This window comes from Dreissena polymorpha, chromosome 10 (assembly GCF_020536995.1).
Source record: "Dreissena polymorpha isolate Duluth1 chromosome 10, UMN_Dpol_1.0, whole genome shotgun sequence".
In the NCBI taxonomy this organism is placed as follows: Eukaryota; Metazoa; Mollusca; class Bivalvia; order Myida; family Dreissenidae; genus Dreissena; species Dreissena polymorpha.
This window is the reverse complement of record NC_068364.1, coordinates 2,257,617-2,276,250: the sequence shown is the minus strand read 5'-3', so window position 1 is coordinate 2,276,250 and position 18,634 is coordinate 2,257,617. Positions and strand designations below refer to the sequence as shown.

Sequence of the window (18,634 nt, the reverse complement as noted above, 5' to 3'; positions counted from 1 at the left end):
CATACCATTGTTCCATAGTTCATACTAACTTATTTTGTCCTCTTTGCACACTTCTGGGCATGGGGTTAGCGATTTTTTTCTTTCTTTATAAAGTACAGAAAAACAGCACTTTCCGAATTGGGAAAAAACTATAAATTTTTCCTATTGTTGTCAAAAAAATTCCCGATTGAAGGTTTTCAAAAACAAAGTCTTACTTGCTGGGTACTAGTTATCAATTTATTATTTTAATGCCTAAACAGAGTCAAAGGCAACAAAAAATGGCATTTGTTTTTCTTTTTGTTTCTCTATTAACAAGCACCCAAAAGTTTGTATTTTCAACTCCTCTTTTACTTCTATGTGGATTTTGCTCACACTTTCACAGTTGACTTACCTGAATGACTACTGGTTAGCGACCTATTGTTCGCCCTTACCTATTATTCGCCCACCCCCTTAAAACCAGTCAATGTAACGTTTAATCACGTTTTCTTAGTCACATATTTACAGACTCTTGTTTCATTGAAGTTGACAGCAGCACTTCGTTAAAATGTTAGTGTAAATAGACAATTGCGATGTTTATAAATTTTGTCGCAATGTAATGTGACCTCCTTGCGGGGGATATTAATAGCACGCGCATGCTCAGAAGAAATCCCTTACTGAAACCCGACCTGTGTGCTTGGTATTTTCGTTCGTCTACTGCAATAGAGCAGGTCTAAATTATAATCACTTATTTTACCAGAATCTAATGAGTTTAACACGCACACATGATTTAAATTATAGTTTTTTAACATTAAAACTCACAAATTTGATGTTAACATATATCTGAATTGCTTGCAAAATGTACCTTGTAATCATTTCAAAGAAAAAAAATCCCATTTAACACTGTTTGGATTTTCTCCCTTAAAAAAGGATAGTTTTGTTTTATCAAAGATCTATAAATAAACATGTTTATTTATAGATCTTTGTTTTGCTGATATTGGAAAACAAGTGATAAGTCTATTAAACACAAGCATAAGATGACATATTTCACCATCAAATTAATGTATTTACATCATTTTAACGTTAACGTTAAGAAAAGTTTAATTAAACCTCCCATTTCTTTCCAAATGCTCAATTTATATAAATGTCCGGTAAATACTTCTGTACAGTGGAAAATTACCTCCCCTTAATGACCTCATATACGGCCCTCGTACATACGCATGCGCCTATCAAAAAATATTTTGTTTACATTCGCTTGTAGATGACAAACCCAGGATGTATCAGTAAAAATTTTATAAAATATTTTGTATTATTTAGAAAGTTATTAAATAAAACCCCTAAATTTCAACCAGGAAATACAACATGCACTCACTGACCAGTACCAAATACTTAGTGAGACTTCTTTTCAGTTTGTTTGCACTAGTTTTGATGTGAATTTCGCAAAAACAGACTGTGTAGGTATCAGATAATATAATGCAATATTTGAGCAACTGGATTCTAAGAAAACCTTGTTTTTCTTATGTGGGCGAATAATTGGTACAGTTCCAAGCATTTTCTAGGTAGATATAGGGGTGTTTTTTAAGTGACAGTTCTCGGTTACATTTGTAAGATTTTCATAAAAAAGTAATTCTAGAATTGATGTCAGTTGTTAAACATTATTTTATGCCAAGTTTCAGTAAAATCAATCTCATAAAACACTTGTTAGGCGGTAAAAAGCTCCATTTCCGGGCGAAAATGGGTCGCTAACCAGTATAGATGATGTTTAACAAAAGGAATTTTGGCTGCAACGAGTTTTTGCAGAATTATGTCCCTTTTTTTTTTCTCCACAATATGGAGCCCCCAGAAGCTTTTTGTATTGAACTCCTCTGAATCTGTCTCAAACTGTCACAGTATAATAACCTTAATGCGTAAAGCATAGTTCAAAAGGGAATTAAAATGTGACAAGTTTTGGCAGAATTATAGCATTTTTTCTGTTTTCAACTTTAGAATATACACATGTATAGTCTCAAAATTTTATTTTTTAAACTCCCCTTTCACTACTGAGAGAACCTCAATCAAACTTTCACAGTTAAATGACCTCAATGTGTGTATATATGTCACATTATTTGGTAACTAACCTGTATAGCCGTTGAAGTTAAATTTTGCTTGCAAACAAAAGATAACATGACCTATGTAAATCACCAATGACCAATGGGGCAACTAATGTCACAGTGCCTCTATTAAACAGCCATTCTAAACATCTAATTGAAAACTTTGACATCTGGCAACTGGATACAAAGCAATTTTTGATTGATTTATACCCAGTTAAATGCAAAAAGGTGCATCGTGGGGACTCTAAATTGGTTTCAGATAAGCGTCATTGGTCAATTTTATGTGTACAAATATGCTTAATTAAGGATTTCTGAGAGCCCTGCTAGTCTTACTGCAGTGATCAACAAGGAAAAGTAAAAGTTAGACTTATAAAGGAAATGCAGTCTGTATTTTCTGTTGTTGCAGGTGATCACAATGATGTGGACCCTGTGTCGTATGAAGAAGCCTGGAAGACTATCGGTAAGGCAGTTAGTTTGTTTTTGCTTTATGATACATATCTGATTTATGTATATGAGCAGCCCGCACAGGCTAATCAGGGATGACACTTTCTGCTTTAAGCAAGTTTGTATGCCCCCGGTAGGGTGGCATATAGCAGTTGAACTGTCCGTCAGTCAGTCAGTCTGTCAGCCTGTGCGTCTGTCCGAAAACTTTAACATTGGCCATAACTTTTGCAATATTGAAGATAGCAACTTGATATTTTGCATGCATGTGTATCTCATGAAGCTGCACATTTTGAGTGGTGAAAGGTCAAGGTCATCCTTCAAGGTAAAAAATACAATCCAAGGGAAGTAATAAGCTTTAAAAGGGAGATAATTTCTAAACCTGCCAAATGATATATTGAAATTTTATTTCTAAGCGGCTCAATAGGGGGCATTGTGTTTCTGACAAACACATCTCTTGTTGTTTTCTAGAAGTCTCTTTTAAATGAAAATCCCATCTAGCTGTACAGGCTAATCTGGGACAACACTTTATGCAAATGCATTAAGCCTGGTTGTGCCAGAGAGAGGCTCATATATATTAATATTTTTACACAGGGTGAAGAGTGGGTGTGGTAGTGTTCATTATATGGCTGTAGTAAAACGTTTTTTGCACCCTAAAAGTCACATTTTGTGACCAGTCATCATGAAACTCATTCAGAACATTTATTTTAACAATATCAGACTTTGTTTCAAACAGCTCTGGTCTGTTAAAACTGCCAAAGGACAGGGTTGGATTCCATATACATGTATAGCTGTAGTGAAAGCATGTGAACATTTTTTTGTTATGCCCCCGGATCGAATGATCCGGGGTATATTGTTTTTGGCCTGTCTGTCTGTCACTCTGTCAGTCTGTCTGTCTGTCATTCTGTCCCAAAACTTTAACCTTGGTCATAACTTTTGCATTATTGATGATAGCAACTTGATATTTGGCATGCATGTGTATCTCATGAAGCTGCACATTTTGAGTGGTGAAAGGTCAAGGTCATCCTTCAAGGTCAAAGGTCAAATATACGGCTTCAACGCGGCGCAGTAGGGGGCTTTGTGTTTCTGACAAACACATCTCTTGTTTAACAATCATCTTGAAACTTGCAAAGAAATTTTCTACAAATATGGTTCCAGTCAAAAATCCTGATTGCCATAGGGTGGGTAATTAGGTGAAAGTAACATTAGTTGAGCAAGAAATTTAATTTAATGCTTATCTTTCTTGTCAAACTTCATAATGTTTATTTACTCAGTGAAAATTGCTATGGGACCAACTAGGGCCATCTTGTTTGTAAAGCTTGGTCAGAAGATTGGTTCCAATTATGTTTCATCCAAGCTCATAGGCTCTTTAGTTGCTCCTCAGTTATTCTAGTTGTCCTAGTTTTTGTAGTGTTTATACCTTCTACACAAAGAAGTTATGTGAGGGGTTTACTAGATTCAGGATGTTCATTTTGCTGCTGTCTGATGTATTGTATATATTTAAAACTATTCGAGGTACGCAATGTATCAACTTCAAACTTCACATGTAGATAGATCTTATTGCAGGAAAGTGCTGTTCACAAGGGACTCTGTCTGTTGTTCGATCCGTCTGTTTGTCATTCCGTCCCACTGTCTGTCACAAAATTCTGAAATTGGGGGATATCAATTTAACTAATAAGCGTGTTATAATTCAAAGAGATATATCTACTTAAAACTGCAGGTGCTGTAGATAGATGTCTGTGCGGGGAAGTGCTGTGCACAAGAGCCGTTACTCTTGCTCATATATTTTAACAGTTGTCCCCCTTTGTTAATTTGTACACTGATAAATTGCCCTGTAAATATCTTGATAAATTAACAGAGGTATCAACTTGCAATGCCATACTTGGGTAGATCTCATCAAGAGGAATGCACTCCACAAGAGTCATCTTTTCTCCTATATTATGTTGTTGCACCTATTTATTTTTTATCATTTTTAAAATATCCTAAAAACTAAAAGAGGTATCAACTGAAATTTAATGTAAGGTATGTAGATCTTATTGAGGGGATGTAACGTGTTCAACCCTTTATCTCATAGAAACGTATTTTGATATATGTGTAGTCCCTTAGAAAGTTAAATTTAATTAAAGACCTTTCTTACTAGATTCAGTTTTAAAGGTTTCATATCCAACCCTTAGATACTGATGAGCAGCCAACAGCATAAAACCTAAACTTAATGCGAGTTACTCGCAGTCTGTTCTGGTTGTATGCTGTTTGCACAGAGCCATTTTCACTTTGCTTCTGAGAAGGAAAGGGATAACTTGTCTATGGTCTTGCATTCCAGGCTATGGAAAGTTCCATGTGTTACTGCTGGCACTATGTGGCTGGGCAGTGTCCAGTGATGCCATAGAGGTGCTCTCTGTGTCCTTCATGTTGCCTAGCGCTCAATGTGACCTTCACCTCTCTTCAACAGACAAGGGATGGCTCAATTCTATCATATTTGTTGGTAAGTGGAACATTCGCATGACTGTGATAATATGTCTACATGTGTATATGACACTTTTTATGCTCCCCTTCGAAGAAGAGGGGGTATATTGCTTTGCACATGTCGGTCTGTCGGTTGGTCCGTCCAACAGGTGGTTTCCGGATGATAACTCAAGAACGCTTGGGCCTAGGATCATGAAACCTCATAGGTACATTGATCATGACTCGCAGATGACCCCTATTGATTTTGAGGTCACTAGGTCAAAGGTCAAGGTCACGGTTACCCGAAATAGTAAAATGGTTTCCGAGTTGATAACTCAAGAACGCTTAAGCCAAGGATCATGAAACTTGATAGGTAGATTGATCATGACTTGCAGATGATCCCTATTGGTTTTCAGGTCACTAGGTCAAAGGTCAAGGTCACATTGACCCGAAATAGTAAAATGGTTTTCAGATGATAACTCAAGAACGCTTAGGCCTAGGATCATGAAACTTGATAGGTAGATTGATCATGACTTGCAGATGACCCCTATTGATTTTCAGGTCACTAGGTCGAAGGTCAAGGTTACAGTGACCCGAAATAGTAAAATGGTTTCCGGATGATAACTCAAGAACGCTTATGCCTAGGATCATGAAACTTCGTAGGTAGATTGATAATGGCTGGCAGATGACCCCTATTGATTTTCAGGTCACTAGGTCAAAGATCAAGGTCACGGTGACCCGATATAGTAAAATGGTTTCCGGATGATAACTCAAGAACGCTTATCTCAGGATCATGAAACTTCATAGGTACATTGATCATGACTCGCAGATGACCCCTATTGATTTTCAGGTCACTATATCAAAGGTCAAGGTCACGGTGACCTGAAATAGTAAAATGGTTTCCGGATGATAACTCAAGGACGCTAATGGCTACGATCATGAAACTTCATAGGTACATTGATCATGACTTGCAGATGACCCCTATTGATTTTGAGGTCACTTGGTCAAAGGTCAAGGTCATGGTGACCCGAAATAGTAAAATGGTTTCCGGTTGATAACTCAAGAACGCTTACGCCTAGGATCATGAAACTTCATAGGTACATTGATCATGACTGGCAGATGACCCCTATCGATTTTGAGGTCACTAGGTCAAAGGTCAAGTTCATGGTGACACGAAATAATAAAATGGTTTCTAGATGATAACTGAAGAACGCTTATTCCTAGGATCATGAAACTTGATAGGTAGATTGATCATGATTCGCAGATGACCCCTATTGATTTTCAGGTCACTAGGTCAAAGGTCAACATCACGGTGACCCAAAATAGTAAAATGGTTTCCGGATGATAACTCAAGAACACTCATGGCTAGGATCATGAAACTTCATAGGTACATTGATCATGACTCATGACACATCCCACATTATACCCCCCTCTCACCCCCCCCAAAAAAAAATATTTTTTTTTTTTTTTAGACATCTAATTAATTACCACACCCCACATTATACCCCCCTCTCACTCCCCCCTTGATCATGACTGGCAGATGACCCCTATTGATTTTCAGGTCACTAGGTCAAAGGTCAAGGTCACAGTGACAAAAAACATATTCACACAATGGCTGTCACTACAACGAAGAGCCCATATGGGGGGCATGCATGTTTTACAAACAGCCCTTGTTTACATCTAATAATATATAAAAATGGCGATATTTGCATGTTTAATTGATGGCTTTGTGTCCATTGTTACATGCTCTTTATGTTACACAAATGATAGAACCTTTAACAAGGCAATTGTCGATAATTTGTTCACTTCTTTACAGCAAATTCAATTTCAGTGACATACATGTACATTGCTTACCAAACACTCTCAAGTGAATTGAAATACCAATTGCATTTTTCTGCGAAACTACTTTCCTCTTAAAGTACAATATATTTTTAACAGTAAGTTATTTATTATTCCCCCCCCCCCCCATTGAAATGAAGAGGTTGGTGTACTGGACTTCTGACAACTTGCTTATATGTATAAAGACATACAGCTTTTCACAATGCTTATCATTACTTACCAGAAGCTCTAGTTGGCATTATTAGCAAAGTATTATCAATTCCATAAAATATGACAATTTTGATAATATACTTAATAATTTTGAAGATCAGAACAGCCTTTTAATAACTTGTAGTCTGTTCAGGTTTTATGCTGTTTGTTGCTTATTATTATCCCCCGCCAGAGGCGGAGGGATTTTGTTTTGCTGTTGTCCGTCCGTCCGTCCGGCTGTCCGTCCGTCCGTCTGGCACTTTTGTGTCCAGGGCCATATCTTGGAAGTGCTTTGGCGGATTTCATTGAAACTTGTTATGAGTATATATATGCATAAGAGGATGATGCACGCCAAATGGCATTGTACGCCATCTGTTAAAAACAGAGTTATGGCCCTTTGTATCTTGAAAAAATGCTTATTTTACTATAGGCTCTTTTGTGTCCGGAGCCATATCTTGGAAGTGCTTTGGCGGATTTCATTGAAACTTGGTATGAGTATAAACATGCATAAGAGGATGATGCACGCCAAATGGCATTGTACACCATCTGTTAAAAACAGAGTTATGGCCCTTTTTATCTTGAAAAAATGCTTTTTACTATAGGCACTTTTGTGTTTGGAGCCATATCTTGACGGTGCTTTGGCGGATTTCATTGAATTTTGGTATGAGTATATACATGCGTAAGAGGATGATGCACGCCGAATGGCATTGTATACCATCTGTTCAAAACAGAGTTATGGCCCTTTGTATCTTGAAAAAAAGCTTTTTACTATAGGCACTTTTGTGTCCGGAGCCATATCTTGGAAGTGCTTTGGCGGATTTCATTGAAACTTGGTATGAGTATATATCCCCCGCCAGAGGCGGAGGGATATTGTTTTGGCGCTGTCCGTCCGGCTGTCCGTCCGTCCATCACTTTTGTGTCCGGAGCAATATCTTGGAAGTGCTTTTGCGGATTTCATTGAAACGTGGTATGAGTATATATATGGATAATAGGATGATGCACGCCAAATGGCATTGTACACCATCTGATAATAACAGAGTTATGGCCTTTTGTATCTTCAAAAAAATGCTTTTTTTTGTGTCAAATATAACACTTTTGTGTCCAGAAGTATATAGGCGGGGGATATCAATTCAACAAATTTGCTTGTTATCTTGGAGTTGGAAATGAAGCCTTTAAAACTTGAATCTATAAGGAATTTAATTTGATTTTCCTAGAGATTATTGACAGGGCATAATGCATATGTGGGGGTAAAGGGTTAAAAACATGCCTGAACCTGACCCCAGTCTCTCCCACCGCAGGTATGATGGTGGGCGGCTACTTCTGGGGCTCTTTAGCTGACAGGGTCGGGCGCAGGACAGTGCTCATGGGCTCGCTGACAGTCAATGGGCTCGGTGGGCTGGTGTCTAGCACGTCTCAGGTGTATTGGCTCTTCCTCATCATGAGGTTTATCAGTGGCATTGGGTAAGTTACCTCCCTAGATTAGCATAACAAATTTATTTGCAACAGCAGTATTGGTTAAGTTATCTCCCTTAAATAAGCAGTACCTTACTTTATTCACAACAGCGGTTTAGGTAAGTTAGCTTCCTGTAATTTGCAGTATCCCATGGATTCAAAATTTTAACACTATAGTCCTGGTTAAATTAAAATGGTTAGAGGTTGTTTTGAGCTCGACTATTATATATGAAATATATATAGTGGAGCTATCCTACTCACCCCGGCGTCGGAATTAGCGTAAGGGTGCAAATGTTAAAGTTTGCGTACCACCCCAAATATTTCCTATGTCCCTTGACATATTGCTTTCATATTTTGCATACTTCTTTACCAACATGACCCCAACCTATAAACAAGAGCAGACAACTGTATCAAGCATTTTGTAAGAATTATGGCCCTTTTTCCACTTAGAATTAAATCTATGTTAAACTTTGCGTACCACCTCAAATATTTCCTATGTCCTTTGACATATTGCTTTCATATTTTGCATACTTCTTTACCAACATGACCCCAATGTATAAACAAGAGCAGACAACTATATCAAGCATTTTGACATAATTATGGCCCCTTTTATACTTAGATAATTGAACATTTGGTTAAGTTTTGTGTTTTGGTCCATTTTACTCCTAAAGTATCATAGCTATTGCTTTTTAGACTTGGAAAACTCGCTAACTATTGTAAGGGGACTGTACAGGGCAAGTTGCATAACTCTGGTTGGCTTTATAACGGAATTATGGCCCTTTTTAGCTCATCTATTTTTTGAAAAAAAATTATGAGCTATTGTCATCCCCTTGGCGTCGGCGTCGGCGTTAACGTCGGCGTCCGGTTAAGTTTTGCGTTTAGGTCCACTTTTCTCAGAAAGTATCAATGCTATTGCATTCAAACTTGGTACACTTACTAACTATCATGAGGGGACTGGGCAGGCAAAGTTAGATAACTATGGCCTGCATTTTGACAGAATTATGTGCCCTTTTTATACTTAGAAAATTGAAAAGTTTTGTGTTTAGGTCCAATTTATTCTCAAGTATCAAAGCTATTGCTTTCATACTTGCAACACTTACTAACTATCATAAGGAGACTGTGCAGGCAAAGTTATGTAACTCTGACTGGCATTTTGACAGAATTATGTGCCCTTTTTATACTTAGAAAATTGAAAATTTGGTTAAGTTTTGTGTTTAGGTCCACTTTATTCCTACAGTATCAAAGCTATTGCTTTCATACTTGCAACACTTATTAACTATCATAAGGGGACTGTGCAGGCAAAGTTATGTAACTCTGACTGGCATTTTGACGGAATTATGGGCCCTTTATACTTGGAAAATTGAAAATTTGGTTAAGTTTTGTGTTTTGGTCCACTTTACCCCTAAAGTATCATAGATATTGCTTACATACTTGGAACACTCGCAAACTATAATAGGGGTACAGTAAATGGACAAGTTGCATAACTCTGGTTGTCATTTTTATGGAATTATGGCCCTTTTTTGACTTAGTAACTTTGAATATATGGTTAAATTTTGTGTTTCGATCCACTTTGCTTCTAAAGTATCAAGGCTATTGCTTTCAAACTTCAAATACTTTCATGCTATCATGAGGTTACTGTACCTGGCAAGTTGAATTTTACCTTGACCTTTGAATGACCTTGACTCTCAAGGTCAAATTATTAAATTTTGCTAGTATTGCCATTACTTCTTTATTTATGATTAGATTTGATTGATACTTTGACAAAACTACTCTTACCTAACAAATGACCACCAAACCCTCACATTATACCCCCCCCCCCCACCCCACCCCCTCAAATGTTGTTGTTTTTTTTTTAACGGTTTAAAAACACAAATATTTATTTTTATTATTTTATTTTTGAAATACCGTCCAACCATCGCACCCAAGAATCTCCCCCCCCCCCCCGCCCCCCGAACAAAAAATCTTTCACATTTGATTCATACTTTGACAAAACAACACTTACCTGACATACCACAATGGACTCCACCCAAACCATCCCCCACGCCCCCACCCCAGAATCCCCCCCCCCCAAAAAAAAAAATATTCTTTTTTTTTTTTTTTTTTTTTAAATATCGTCTTTTAAATGACCACACACCCACATTATACCCCCTCTCCATGATGGCTTACGTTATACTGTCAAGCACTTGAATCGTCGAGCGCGATGTTCTCTGACAGCTCTTGTTTTCTTTTCTCTCATAAACATTTTACTATATTATAAAGGCTCAAAGCTTAAGATCTAGTTATGACTTATTTTGGCTAATATTAATTTATCAGAAATTACGGAATTTATATGCATGAGTTAATTTACAATTACATTTTTGAAGACCTGTCCCAGGCTGTTGGAATGCTTACCCTTGTGTAATTGCTATGATTTGTTTGGATATTAACGAATACCTTAAATTACCTGAATCCTTGTAGAACATTGCAATTTTTGTGAAGAAAGTTATTTCTGTAAATTCATATGAATAAGGAATATCATTTTTAAATGAAACTGCTGCAGACTGATGGAAGTATATGAACATTTTAAGATGACATAATTATTTGCTTTTGAGTTCTGCTACATTACAGGGCTTAGCTTCTAATGTTCAGAGAAACTAGTCAGTCTTCACCATAAGGTTCCGTTTTGTCTTAACCCTTTACCGATAAGATACGTATTTTCACGCATTTGTAGTACCTTAGAATACCTTTCTTACTAATTTCAAGTTTTAAAGGCTTCATTTTTAACCATTAGATACTGATGAGCAGCTCACAGCATATTACATGAACAGACTGTGAGTTACTCGCAGGTTTTTCTGGTTTTATGCTGTTTGCACATAGCCACTTTCACTTTGCTTCTGAAGTGGGAACGGGTTAAGAATAACCGGCTAAACACTTGTTTTGCATGAGTGAACAATTACAATTATAATTACTGGGACAACACATAATTTTCATTTTCATGGTTATCTGACACACAATCTTCATTTGTTATAATTTTTTCCACATGATATTGGCAATGTATATGTTTTTGCAATATGAAAGTAGTGAATTTAAGCTTATCTTATATAATTGGGGCCAGGTTGTTTTTTTTATTCATTTTGGTAGTTTTGTCCAGTAATGCTCGTGTGACAGGTATACCATACCCTCAGTCGTGCTGTGTTTCAGTGTTGGAGGCAGCATACCGGTGATATTCTCCTACTACACAGAGTTTTTACCAAAATTTCGACGAGGGACAATGATAAGTGCCCTTGCAACCTTTTGGATGATGGGAAACATCATAGCTTCAGGTGTGAAGTCATAATATTTTAGCTTCAGGTGTGAAGTCATTACATTTAAGCTGCAGGTGTGTAGGCAATCATCATGGATACAGGTATTTCTACACAAAATGAAAATGCATATGTTTACACAAACATTAAAGATGCAGGTGTTTAGGCAAACATCATAGCTAAAGGTATGTAGGCAATCTTCATAGATGCAGGTGTGTCTGCAATTATTGTAGCTACAGGTATGTAGGTAAACATCATTTATGCAGGTATTTAGGTAAACATCATTCATGCCTATATTTTTATGTTCTTGCAACATTTGTATGCCCCCCTTTGAAGAAAAGGGGGTATATTGTTTTGCACATGTCGGTCCGTCCATCCGTCCACCAGATGGTTTTCGGATGATAACTCAAGAATGCTTAGGCCTAGGATCATGAAACTTCATAGGTACATTGATTATGACTTGTAGATGACCCCTATTGATTTTGAGGTCACTAGGTCAAAGGTCAAGGTCACAGTGTTTCGAAGTAGTAAAATGGTACCGGATGATAACTCAAGAACCCTTACGCCTAGGATCATGAAACTTCATAGGTACATTGATCATGACTGGCAGATAACCCCTATTGATTTTTAGGTCACTAGGTCAAAGGTCAAGGTCACAGTGACCCGAAATAGTAAAATGGTTTCCGGTTGATAACTCAAGAATGCTTACGCCTAGGATCATGAAACTTCATAGGTACATTGATCATGACTGGCATATGACCCCTATTGATTTTCAGATCACTAGGTCAAAGGTCAAGGTCACAGTGACTCGAAACAGTAAAATGGTTTCCTGATGATAACTCAAGAATAATTAGGCCTAGGATCATGAAACTTCATAGGTACATTGATCATGACTGGCAGATGACCCCTATTGACTTTCAGGTCACTAGGTCAAAGGTCAAGGTCACAGTGACAAAAAACGTATTCACACAATGGCTGCCACTACAACTGACAGCCCATATGGGGGACATGCATGTTTTACAAACAGCCCTTGTTTTGACATTGTATTTATTATCATTCTTCGTGTTATTTTTTTCCATTTATAAACTTACACTTATGTTAGACATAATGTCAGGGGGGCATGCGTATGCATCGCAAATAAATATAAATGCAAAGTGGCATTCCAGGCGAAAATATATCAGCTGCTTCACGAAAAACACGAAAAGGTCACCATCGTGGAAGTAAGTTCCAACTAACCTCACTTAAACCCGGAAGGCTCCCGTATACGCATGCCATTGCCCCCTAATATGTATTAATCTTTGGCATGAAAATTGACTTCAGATTTAATTTTGAATATATCAAAAATGGGAGTGAATTTATTAAATTATGGAAAATGAGTACCAGAAAGTCTTTGTGACTCAATACCCAAAATTGAATTCCAAGTGCTTTGCTTTACAAGTTGGACACATACTGTACGCATTTAAGGTACATCTTATTAAGTGCAGAGTTTAGAGTTAAATTCAAAATATCTCATAGAGATATGAGCCAAGTTCTGGGAAAACTGGGCTTAATTCATGTGCAGTCTGCACAGGCTAATCAGGGTTGACACTTTCAGCATAGAAGAAACTGCCTTTAAACAAAAAATACAATAAGTTTTATAGTGGTTTCCCTGATTAGCTTGTGCAGACTAAACTTGCTAATCAGGATGACATTCACGCATCTTTAATTCCAACAGGTTTAGCTTGGCTCGTGATCCCACACCCAGAGCTGGGTTATTATTCCTCTGGCTTCAAGTACAACAGCTGGAGAATCTTCATAGCGATCTGCACCTTCCCCAGCCTCTCCTCCGCCTTCTTGTTTATGTTCATGCCTGAAAGCCCCAAGTTCTATCTCACAGTAAGGATGGATCCTAATCTAATCCATTTTCATGCCGGAAAGTTTGTTCATATTGTCTGAAAGTTCCAAGTTTGTTCATAAGTTCTGAAAGCAGCATTCAAAAAAGATGATTTGTAGTTGCTGCAAGCCATATTTGGGAATGCCTCTCTAGTAAATCATCAATGTTTAATTCCTTTCTAGTAAATCATTAATGTTTAATGTCTCTAGTAAATCATAAATGTTTAATGCATCTCTAGAAAATCATCAATGTTTAATGCCTCTCTAGTAAATCATTAATGTTTTATGCCTCTCTAGTAAATCATCAATGTTTATTGCCTCTCTAGTAAATAATTAATGTTTAATGTCTCTAGTAAATCATCAATGTTTATTGCCTCTAGTAAATGATTAATGTTTTATGTCTCTAGTAAATCATCAATTTTTAATGCCTCTCCAGTAAATCATCAATGTTTATAGCCTCTCTAGTAAATCAATTATGTTTAATGTCTCTAGTAACTCATCAATGTGTTATGCCTCTCTAGTAAATCATCAATGTTTATTGCCTCTGTAGTAAATCATTAATGTTTAATGCCTCTAGTAAATCATCAATGTTTTTTGCCTCTCTAGTAAATCATTAATGTTTTATGTCTCTAGTAAATCATCAATGTTTAATGCCTCTCCAGTAAATCATTAATGTTTTATGTCTCTAGTAAATCATCAATGTTTAATGCCTTTCTAGTTAATCATTAATGTTTAATGCCTTTTTAGTAAATCATTAATGTTAAATGACTCTAGTAAATCATCAATGTTTATTGCCTCTCTAGTAAATCATTAATGTTTTATGTCTCTAGTAAATCATCAATGTTTTATGCTTCTCTAGTAGATCATCAATGTTTATTGCTTCTCTTGTAAATCATTATGCCTCTGGTAAATCATCAATGTTTATTGCCTCTCTAGTTAATCATTAATGTTTTATGTCTCTAGTAAATCATAAATGTGTAATGCCTCTCTAGAAATCAACAATGTTTAATGTCTCTAGAAAATCATCAATGTTTAATGCCTCTCTAGTAAATCATTAATGTTTAATGCCTCTCTAGTCAATCATTTATGTTTTATGTCTCTAGTAAATCATCAATGTTTAATGCCTCTCTAGTAAATCATTAATGTTTTATGTCTCTACTAAATCATTAATGTTTAATGCCTCTAGTAAATCATCAATGTTAAATGCCTCTCTTGTAAATCATTAATGTTTTATGTCTCTCTTGTAAATCATTAATTTGAAATGCTTCTGTAGTAAATCATCATTGTATATTCTTCTCTTACAAATATCTCTCAATCAAATTCAAATACCATTCATAATTGGCTCATTGAATGATATTTATATCAAACAAAACTACTAAGAAAATGTCATGTTTGTTCCATGGTGCGAGTTTCACTTTCAGAAACATGATGAAGCTAGAGCTCTAGACAGTCTGAGAACAGTCCACAGAATGAATCATGGAAATAAAGCATTCCTGGTAAGAATATTGAGCTGTCTCTTGTTAACTGTACTTAATCTTCTGCTTTTGACTGGTGTATGTTGTCTCATAGTTTAATAGTTTGTTTGCTATACAGCCACCATCCCTTGCATACACATAAAGACATACAAAATGCATATAGGTATAATATAGATGTGAACAAATAAAATTCAATTGTGGTATCACAAAACAAGTTTGTAAGTTTACAACACTAGGTCTTTCTTAGGCAAAGTCAATATACATGGCTATATTTGTATAATAGTAAGTTTCATCACTGGAGGCTAAAGCATTTATTTATTGATTGTTGGCTGATGGTTAAACATGGAAGGAATATACCTTTCACAAAGATCTTCACAGAAAGAACATTCAAGTTAGAAATTATATTCATTTTCAATATACGTCTTGCACAAGGGTATAACCTTTCGTTTCATTCTAGATATATGTATTGCCCCTGTTCAATCATGAGTTGATGTGATGATGTTCTGAAGCGGACATAAGCATTTCTTAATTTTTGAATTGAAATGACGTTTAGGTACTGTTCCCCTTCAAAATCTGTTCTAAAACCATATACAGGATGTCTCCCATACATGCCATACGTCCTGGATCGTCCGGGACAGCCCCGGAAATGCATACCCTGTCCCGCAGTCCCGGAAATTTGTCAAATGTCCCGGATTTCAGTAAAACCTGTATCAGAGACGTAGATATCTACGCCTCTGTTTTTACTATAAACGAACTCTGGAGTGGAACACAATATACGAGCGCGGTATGGGGTTACCATAAAAATCTCTACTTGGCACATCTTCGCGACCATTTTTTAGATAAAAAATTCTCTGATATTGAAATTCTTTCAGAATAAATCAAATTTAATGAATGAACAAAATAAGGATGTAAACAAACAGCAAATAGATCGACTTTATGTACGCAACATATAGTAACTGATTTGAACATTTATGCCTGTAAAAACTTGCCTTGTTACACATTAAATAAATTCTCTTGATAAATGTAATTGTTTTTATTTAATTATTCACACCAATTTTGACACTCTTTGTTTCAGCGTTTTTAACCCGGTGTTTTATTGCACCTTTGTTCATCATAAAGCGATTATCTCGTTATGATCGGACACTGTCCAAACACTTACAAAGAACATATGGTGTCATAAATCCAGGGACCTATTCTTGGGCCCCTGCATAAACCACATGTGGCATACAACCGTCTGGTCATTAAACACAATTTATGATACCTCCATGTCATCTCTTGGCATATTGAGCGATCATCTAAGAAAAATTGTTAAGCCAAAATACGAAACAGATGCTTTAATAAAATATTTTAACATATTTAAAAAAATGAAGATACATTTGTCTGAAATGGATTAACAGGAATTAGTGTATGTATATATTAGCCTGTTTAATCATAATAATAGAGTGTTAATAACTATAAATTAAAAATATTGTGCAATTTCATTGCTACACAATTAACGTATTTAACGAGTACCGGCAAATGTAAACTCGGCTATTACGTGTTAAGATTGTACGTTTCTGTAGTGTACGAAATGACATCATGAAAACAAGCAAACAACAATAGGGTAAAAAATACTTGCGTAAAATAAATTAATATATAGATTCATTTATCATAAAATGCTAGATTGTTATCACTCCTTATCACCAGTAAAGAGAGTGCACGCAAAGACAGTTTAATTTGCTTAATATGCAGTTCTTGTTTTTCATATGTATGCTAAACTTTATGATATTGTCATTCGATGGAAACGAAACGGTAATTCATTCAATGGAAAATAAAATTAATACAATGTTTATAAATTGAAATGTATTCCGCTTTTAGGGCTTCGTTTTATAATTGATTAAATGCCCCTCTTGCACTTTAGCTCGCTTATGAACAATAACACTATCTACACTACTTATATTTATAATCAAATTAATGTATGTGTTATTATCTTTGAAATATAATTTACCAAAATCTTACAATCACAAAGAATAGGAAAGAATATTTATTGTTTTGTTTTGTTGGATTGCCAGTTTTTAGTCTTCCGACCACGTTTACTCTGATGTTAATAACTAATTCGTATTTTTATACAGAGGAAATTATATTTATGAAAATACATTTATTGGTACTAAATATTATATTTTTGCACTATTATTTAAGAGTTTTAATGTTTATTTCAGATTTTTGTATCGTTTTATTGACTAAACAAACGACATGTATACATGTTTTACGTTACTGTAACCAGTGTTTTTTGCCAACCAGCCAGTGCGCATGCGAGGAAAATACCGAATGTAAACAATAGCATTCAACTGGTCTATATATGTCCGGGAAAATCGGAAAATGTCCCGGAAAATTTAGCACTATGTCCCGGAATCGGTCTGAAAATTTATGGCATGTATGATGTCTCCACAATTGCCAAGTACAGCCATATTACATGTATGTAATGGTGCTGACATAAATCTCTTGCAAGCAAATATATTAACACGTTTGACAACATCAACTGATTTAAGTCCCCAAAGCTCAGAGCCATAGAATAGGATAAACATAACTTTGGCATCAATAAGCTTGAAATTTCAGTCCTATTTCATTAGCATGTAATATACATGAAAAGAAGATAACAGCGATACAATTACAAGTTTTGCCTTGACAGCCATGTTTTCTGACATTTTATACATTGACAAAATTGATGAAAAGTATATGCCTACATAATTGAACCGTTAACACATTCAACTTTTCATCAGCATATTACCAATTTACCCTTGAGGATAACTTTTGAATGTCAGACACTCTCAATATCCTCTTAAGCAGTCATTGAAGGAACTTTTTCTTGAATGTTCACAGTTAACATCAATTAACTGACAATTAAAAATTTGAATAGTTTACAAAAAAAAAAATTCATTTTGTGAAGAATTATTTGTCAGGAGCATTTATTTCCTAAGTTGATGTAGGTAAATTGTTAATAAGTGTTAATCGTTTTTCATCGAAAGTTAAATTGCATGTCTACACAATAGGGGTTGGAAATTTTCTTTCTAACATTCTTGTTAATTGATATTTTCTGTTCAAAACTTAAGAAAATTAGTTCAAGTCCCATGTATTTGAGTACTGCTCTGGGAAAACAGGGCTTTATGCGTGTGCGTAAAGTATTGTTCTGGATAAACTTATAGGGGATGAAATTTTCAGCTTTTATCGTATTTTTGGTTTGATGGAAGTCTCTTCTTAGCAAAAATCCAATGAGAGTAGGAAGTGTCTTTCCAGATTAGCCTGTGTGGATCACACAGGCTAATCTGGGACAACACTTTGCGCAAAGACATTCAGCCCTGTTTTCCCAGGTTGGGTCTCATTTGTTGTTCAACTTTAGATCAAGCGCCTTATTCTGACCACTGAGAGGGAGGAAGTGGAGTCGGAGGATAAAAGGAACCCCAGGTGTATGGAGAACATGAAATCTGTAAGTGCTCAAATATGACAATAGTTCCTCTGTCAGAAAATGATTGAATCTCTTGATAAATACTTTATTTTCAAACAAAAGTTAAAAAAGGTCCTACGTTTCCTTCCTTTTATATTCAAAATAAATAATATTGTT

The 18,634-nt window shown here is 35.8% G+C and overlaps 1 protein-coding gene across 2 annotated transcripts in view; it reads left to right on the top strand.

Annotated features, from left to right (window-relative positions):
* The window catches only part of LOC127848466 (synaptic vesicle glycoprotein 2C-like), a 393,482-nt gene that overhangs the window by 15,361 nt on the left and 359,487 nt on the right, over window positions 1-18,634 (top strand). For both annotated transcript variants that reach the window (XM_052380944.1, XM_052380943.1), the window contains exons 3-9: window positions 2,452-2,505; window positions 4,807-4,968; window positions 8,255-8,417; window positions 11,589-11,710; window positions 13,404-13,564; window positions 14,983-15,057; window positions 18,413-18,499. In XM_052380944.1, coding sequence (XP_052236904.1) covers window positions 2,452-2,505; window positions 4,807-4,968; window positions 8,255-8,417; window positions 11,589-11,710; window positions 13,404-13,564; window positions 14,983-15,057; window positions 18,413-18,499 — 824 coding nt within the window. The remainder of the gene's footprint in view (window positions 1-2,451; window positions 2,506-4,806; window positions 4,969-8,254; window positions 8,418-11,588; window positions 11,711-13,403; window positions 13,565-14,982; window positions 15,058-18,412; window positions 18,500-18,634) is intronic.